The 7,318-nt window shown below is 42.8% G+C and overlaps 1 protein-coding gene across 2 annotated transcripts; it reads left to right on the forward strand.

The window, feature by feature from the left end:
- Positions 1–13: 13 nt before the first annotated feature.
- On the forward strand, positions 14–5,919 carry agtrap (angiotensin II receptor-associated protein). Of its 2 annotated transcripts, none has more exons than XM_086117293.1 (5): positions 14–181; positions 1,007–1,041; positions 1,215–1,323; positions 2,046–2,256; positions 5,629–5,919. In XM_086117293.1, exons 1-5 carry the CDS (start codon positions 44–46, stop codon positions 5,751–5,753), a joined length of 618 nt encoding a protein of 205 aa, XP_085973419.1. In that variant the 5' UTR covers positions 14–43; the 3' UTR covers positions 5,754–5,919. The 2 variants fall into 2 exon arrangements, with proteins under 2 accessions (XP_085973419.1, XP_085973420.1); XM_086117294.1 differs by lacking the exon at positions 5,629–5,919 and adding an exon at positions 3,966–5,618.
- The last annotated feature ends 1,399 nt before the right edge of the window (positions 5,920–7,318 follow it).

Raw genomic sequence — 7,318 nt, forward strand, 5'->3', positions numbered from 1 at the left:
GGCTGTGCGTGAGTCACATGGGAAGCAGTCAGGGTGCCGTCACATGGTTTGTGTTTGCAAGCCGAGGCTAACAAAGAAAAAGACAAAGTTTGCGTGCTGTGCTGTTCTCGATTTGAAAGTGCCAGACAGCTTTGAGCCCCGCTTGCTGCCTGTTATGGAAATTCCTGCCATCAATCTAAAGGTGAGCCTGCTTTATTTTATTTTTTTTCAACTCTTGTTTTCATGTCCCGTGACGCCTTTCGGAACTTCCGTGCACCTTAAAAAAAAACAAACATGAGCATTGCCAAACAGTATATTTTGAATTCCAATGTATCCAAATGGACGTGACGAGAAGACGACAAATGCCTGCCGAGAGATTCTTGAGGGCACCTTGGCCATCGCTCATGTCACTGCCCCGCATTAGTCACTTAGGGCAAAGCTTGCAAACTGTGGCTTGGGGGCCCAAATGTGAACCTTTGAGGGTGTCAACTGAATCCCACTAATACTAAAGTCAGGGTAATATTTGTCATTGTTTTAGTTGGTTCAGAATTCACCCTGTTGTATTGAGTGTGTATTTTTTTTAATGGATTTTTTTTTTTTTTTTTGTTATAGGCATCTCAGTTCGCAAAAGGATTTTTTAAAATTGTAGATTTGTTCTGAGTAATTTTATATAGGTATTTTTATTGTTTTATTTATTTTGTTATTCTTTTATTTATTTTATTCATCATCATAAACATATTAGTCATTTATTTTATTTTTGTTTTCTAACCCAAAATGTATTTTTGCGTATATTCTTTTTTCACCACGAGGTATTGTTCGAAAGTCATAAAAAACATTTTTCCATGTTTCAGTGTTAATATGTCATCATTATTGTTCGAACTGCAATTCATATCATCATTATTGTTAACATTATTTGTTTGTATTTTCCTTGAGATTACAAATAGCTTTTTACTGAATAATTTAAAACGTCTCTTTATGACTACGTTCCGAATTGTGGCGTCACCGTTCTGATGTGTTTGTCTGTCAGGCCATCGTTCTGGTGCACTGGCTGCTTACAGTCTGGTGAGTGAACACGTTTTTTTCACCAACTTGAGGAATTTCTCCCCTTGTCCACCTCCAATAGGTCACCAAGCACACACACACACACACACGCATGCACGTAGACACACACACACATATCAACATTTGTGTTCATTGGGTGTTCCAAGTGTGCCTGTGCATGTGTGTGTGTCCAGGGGCTGCATGGCGTGGCTGCCCACCTCGTTCGCCTGGGGCAACTTTAGCGTCCTGGCTGTGGGGGTGTGGGCCATCGCTCACAGGGACTCCATTGACGCCGTGCTGATGGTGAGTGTGACAGTCGGACCTCAAAACGAATCTGGATGTTATAACGCTCGCTCGTTGTCACCGTTTTCAATTAAATGGCCGCCAACTAGCTTCGAGGTAGGATTAGAGACACGGCTTGTGTTTGCACTTGTCGTCCGGTTGGGGTTAGCACGCAGGTGTCAAAGTCAAGGCCCGGGGGCCAGATCCGGCCTGCCACATCATTTTATTTGGCCCGCGAAAGCAAATCACGCGCATCAACTTGCATGATCCTTGCTGAGAACTCTATCGAAATATCAAATTGTCATGTAAATAACGCTGAGATTTTTTTTCCCCTCTTTACACCAACTTGAACAATAATTGAATAAATTATGATAAATCAACTGGACTAGTAATCCATTAATAAGTTGTTTGCAAGTCATAATGCAATGAGACGATGAAACATTTTTGGTGGTTTCACGATCATCACGGCCCTCCGAGGGGAGACGCTACTCCAAAGTGGCCCTCGACAAAAAACGAGTTTGGCACCCCTGGGTTAGCACATAGCGGGAGGGGTATTGTTTGGTGCCGTCTTAGGATTGCGAGCTGAGGGTGAGTGGTTTAGGGTTGGATGAGAAACTTTGGATTTTCAAAAGAGACAACAAACTTTGTGGACCGCTGAGTTGAAGCGGTTAGAATGTGAAAGTATTTCACTTTTTGAGGGAAGGGATCACAGTTGAAGATTTTCTCTTTGTGGTCCTGCGCAGTTTCTGATCGGGATGGCCGTGACCATCTTGACGGACATCATCCACTTTGGCGTCTACTACTCGCTGAGCGAACTGGCGTCCGAAAAGGGGCGAGACGTGTTCCGCTTCAGCGCCGGCATGGCCATCCTCAGCCTGCTGCTCAAGCCCGCTTCCTGCTTCTTCGTCTACCAGATGTACCGCGAGCGGGGGGGGGATTACAACGTCAACTTTGGTGAGTTTGGGGCGGCTTCTGCTTCGGCCTACTTTACCCGCGTGAATATTTTTGCTGCCTCTACCGTTGCACTGGGGCAGTGCACGCAATCGTATGTCTTCGTTGAAGTTCAGCCGTTAACCCCGTGTCTGAAAACACGGCGAGAGAGTGTTTGCGTTGGAGATCTCTGCGCTCTTGTCATGCTGTTTGTTTTAAGCGAACAAGCTTCATTATTTCCAGTCACAAGAGTGTAAATGCCACGAAATGTCCGAGGCGCACCACGTGAAGCCACTTTGTTACCGCGGTGACTCGGTTTCACGCAAAACAGGGCCGGAAATTGTTTGGCTTCCATGCGGCCCGATGTGCAAATCAGTCCACGTCTTGGGAATTTGATTTGTGTACTCACTGGATTTCGTCGTCCTTGCTGGAAAAGCGGCCTGAGTGGACTGGAGACTATTTGGGCCGGCAGAATTTTCAGTGTCGCGTTGGCTGATTTCACCGCGTCTTGATGTTTTATGCTAACGTCACCCGGCAGGGGCACACAGCAGGTTTGAGATTCTTATGAGCCGCGCGGCGACTGACGTGTCACTTAATTGGAGCCCCGCCGCATCCATGAAGCGTTTCGAAGTCCCCCCTCGTCCTACCCCCCCGTACCCCCCGCAGGTCAAAACGCTTTTAACGGGCTCGCGATCACTTCAAATCTGACGTCAGGTTTCGCAAGAGTAGCAATAGTGACATGTACTGCTGAGCCAGTCAGAAGCCCTAAAAAAAGAACACAGTGATGCATTCTGATGCATCTGTTGCTCAATATAGGGAGAGTTCATGGATGTGAAACTAAATTTCTTTTTTTTTCTTCTTTGAAACACTGAAATTTGTCGGTTTCAAGGTAATACCTTATTTTGCTCGAGCAGGCCATTGCCGAAAAGTCAAATGTCTGTCATCAGGGTTTTAAAAAAAGTATTTAGTAGACCAGCACATTGGAGAAGTGGTTTGCACATCTGACTCACAGTACAGAGGTTGAGGGTTCGAATCCGGGCTGTGGCCTTCCTGTGTGCCGTTTGCGCGGGTTTTCTCAGAGTACTCCGGTTGTAAAATATCTTCATTGAAATATCTCGAACAGCAGTAATTAATCAACTTCTGAAGTATATTCAAATGTAAGTATGAATAGTTAATACTTAATAATAAATATTAATTAACCTTGAAATATGTATTAAAACATACCTAATAAGAAGCAAATGTATTTTCTGACATCAGGATAAAATTCAACTTCATGAATACTCTTCATATCATCCTCAATACGAAAAAAAAAACCCTTGACATTTTTGGTTTAAAAAGGAAAACTTGTATTAATTGTAAATACAAATATGAAAACATTTAGAAATACAAAAAAAACCCCATGACTGAAATCATTCCAGCAATTCTTCCTAAAAATATCGATTTCATCAGATAACACCAGCATCATTGACACACCAAAAGCAAAAAAAAAAAAAGAAATCCCTCTCCCAATATTTCATTTCCAGTGACTGAAAATACTTTTTTTTTTAATGCATGCTTTTAAAAAAACGTTGGTGTGGTGGTGGTCTCTTCCCGAATGGTTTATTGTGGAAGCTTTCGTAAATGTCCTTCCTCGCATGCCACTTTGGCCCCGCGTGTGTCTCGTCTGGGAACGTTCTCATGTCCTCCTTTGTCTCCTCCCTCCCGTCCCCTCTTTTTTACCTTTGACCTCTCAGACTTAGAGACCTCAGTGGACAGCCGCTGCACAACGGACAGTGCGGACAGTGCATTTATTGGCCGCCGCTATTGACCGCCCCACCTTGACCCCGCCCCTCCCCCCTCGCCCAACCCCTTTCTCTCTCTGCCAATCATCTGCCTTCCATTCCCCTCTGCACAGGAAGTGAGCTCATGAACAGGGAAGGACAAAGAGAGCACTTTTTTTTTCTCTCTTTGTCATTTGTTTTTCTATTTATAAGTGTGTGTGTGTGGGTGTGTGTGTGTGCGTGTGTATCCCTTCACACCTTGTTTGTGCTTGTTCTCATGTATTATTCATGCGTCCAATCTCCAGACGCCTCGTGGGTGCGTGTTTGTGTGAATATTTGCAGAGTCATAATAACACAGTGGTGCCTTGATATACAGTACAAGTAACCACATTTACATGTACGTTTTTTTGTTTTTCTTTAAAGATACAAGCTGTCATTGGCTTTGCAGTTTGTGGAATTCGAAAAAGGAGGCCACAAGCTTTTTTAATCCAGTTCCCAGTTGAAGGGTGCTGTCAAACTTAACGTAAAACAAAAGTTAATTACACCTTGTGGATTTAATATAAATAAATTGCTTTCTATTAAAAAAAAGGTCTGTTGAACGTCATGCTAACGAGTAGTGCAAAACACCATCAACGGGCTAATGAATGGCACTGGCGTTGCAGTGTTATAACTCTCGAAGCAATATTTGAACGCAAGTGGTGGAGACACACGTAGGCAGAATATATATATGTGTGAGAGAGATGTTCGATTTATAATTGTCTATTTTATATTTATTGTGATGCCGTTTGCATATTTCCTGTATTATATTGTCCCCATGTAGTCATGGCACGCAGAGTAGAAGGAGCGACACAGCGTCCGTTGAATTAAAGCAAAAAAAAAAAAGTGGCAAAAACTGTTCAATCCTTTGCACTTTTTTTGAGGATGTTATTACTCTCTGCTTTTATGAGCTAAAATAATAAAGGATGCTATTTTCGTTTTGGGAGGGCAGGTGGGTGGAACACATCAATGGCATTTCCATTCATATAAATGTGGAAAGATGATTTGGGTGTTTTGGGTCGCAAGCGTAGACACCGGACAGATAAACTCATATGTCAAGGTACCACCGATCATAATCTAACTCCACCGTGAAAAGTTGCTGATTGAAGGGGTGTCCGGCTTTGTACATATCGGAATAAATCTTATGAACGTGTCGCACTGTCTACAAGTGATGATTTCAAATAAAAGAACGGGCGAGAAATGGGATCTATATAAGAAAAAAAAAAGTGGACCTGTGACAATTGTCATTATTTTTACGGTGAGATGGTTCACTCCAGTTGTCACTACGATGGTGATGATTCTTCAAACAGAAGTGTCTTCAAAACACCCATTTCATTTACTCTAATTGCCCCATGGAGATAAATAAATTTTTCTGAATATGAATAATATATTTATATTTGTGTGTGTGTGTGTGTATATATATATATATATGTGTGTGTGTGAGAGAGATTTTTTTTCTCATGATGCCAACACAGAAGTAATCCAATCCCAATAACAAAAAGCTGCGTTGATTCCACAAGAACGCTGACCAATCCTCCACTCGGTGACAGTGCGCCTTCATTGTCTTGTCACGGTGGGCGTGTCCCCCGCTTGCCTGCAGGTTTCCCCTCCATGAGCCGAAACCGAGACGCGTACCAATCCATCGACCCTCAACAGGACGCCTCCACCGGCGCTGCCAACCCCTTCAACCAGGCGCAGGACGCCAAGGCACCGCGAGCCTACTGATGCCCGCGCGCTAGCGCCACCTGCAAACCGGGCGGCCAAGTGCAGCGTGACCGGTCACCTGTCTGCTGCTGTTCCAGCGTGTCATTGCTGTCATTATTTTGGAAGCCTTTTCGTGTCAATATTGTATATTGTCTGCTGCATTTGTTAAAAAGAAAAGTTTATTGTATGTTGGGCACTTGACAGTTTGTTGGGCGCGCGCACGTACGCACACACACACAGAGTTGCTGCAGCTCTGCTTACATAAATATATATATATATATTTTTTAAATTGTATATTACTCAGTGAAGCATAAACCTCCGCCAAGGATAACTAGTAAGAAAAAAAAGAAAGAAAGAAATGGTCTATTTGGTTCACGGTCAAGAAAGTGAATACAGTACAGTATTAAATATTGCTCTACACCCACTTTAGGATTTTGTGAGCACTAAAATTGTAAAAACAGACACACATCCGCATTTATCTTTTATTTTTACATGAGAGCAAAGTAAAACCGCAAAAGGTTTGCCTATGTTCAGTATATAAGAACAAAGGAAAAGAAATGTTTGCTTTTTTTTCAGCTAAGCATAAATGAGTTCTGTTCGGATCTTTTTTTTTTTGTTCATTTTGTTTCGAATTCAATTTGTGTTTTGTTTCATGCTTTGATGTCATTATGTTGTTGATTGTCATTTGATGTCATTGACCATATTATATTTTCTTGATGTGTTGCTCGTTGGGTTTTTGGTTTTGCACCCGTTCTCCCCAGCCCTGTTCTTTGGGTCTCCCAATCAACTCCCTCCAGCTACTCATGCCTTGTCCAGGTGCGCCTCATTGCCGCATCAGTTAGCTTGTATTTAATTGCATGGTTTCATTCAGCCTTTGTCAGTTTGTTATTTGTGTTTCGTAACGTGAAGTTTGTTTCCTGCCGCGATGGCGTTTTGGTTCTTTGTTACTTTGAGCCTTGTTCATTTTGTCAATTTTTGTATTTTTCTTCCACGTTGCACACACCTTATTTGTCATTGTTGTGTTTGTGTTTTAGCATGATTGATTCCGACTTTTTTTTAAAAATATATTGCTAACAAACAATTAATCAAACCACACACAAAACCAGAAAAGAACAGGCAAGATCTGCCCAGATGCTCGAATCGGCAAAGATCTCATTGGTTGAATTGATTATTGACTCTCGTGTAAAAGACACTCAAGATTCATTGGGGAGATGGAGGACAAGGATGGGGGGGGGGGGGGGGTGTGGTGTGGAAAGGCGCCACGGATGATTAAGAGCGACCTCGCACCTGTGACTCACCTCCCCCCCTCCCCTCCCCCCTCCCATGCGTCAAGGGCGCACGCAGCCGGTGGCTAATTGAGGCAGGATGCAATAACAGGAAGTCGATTTGTTACGGCGGCCCTGACCGTCCCGAGATGTTGTCATGAGGCGTTCAGGTAAGATCTCGTTTTTGAACAATATCGTGGTTGAAACAATGACATGCTGCTGTTTGATTTTTGTTTTGATACAAGCATCAAGTAAAACAGCTAAAGTGGCCTGGATATTGCCGTTTTGAGTAAAAAAAAAAGAAAAATATTTTTTCAAATT

Source organism: Hippocampus guttulatus, chromosome 8, assembly GCF_054856545.1.
Source record: "Hippocampus guttulatus isolate MCC_2025c chromosome 8, RoL_Hgut_1.0, whole genome shotgun sequence".
NCBI classification, from domain to species: domain Eukaryota; kingdom Metazoa; phylum Chordata; class Actinopteri; order Syngnathiformes; family Syngnathidae; genus Hippocampus; species Hippocampus guttulatus.

Bases quoted from the DNA above. Each gene is read 5' to 3' on its own strand.
- agtrap (XM_086117293.1), top strand. From the start codon at position 44: ATGGTTTGTGTTTGCAAGCCGAGGCTAACAAAGAAAAAGACAAAGTTT. The intron at 1,042-1,214 runs GTGAGTGAACAC...GTGTGTGTCCAG, and splicing joins CACTGGCTGCTTACAGTCTG to GGGCTGCATGGCGTGGCTGC. The intron at 1,324-2,045 runs GTGAGTGTGACA...GGTCCTGCGCAG, and splicing joins CCATTGACGCCGTGCTGATG to TTTCTGATCGGGATGGCCGT.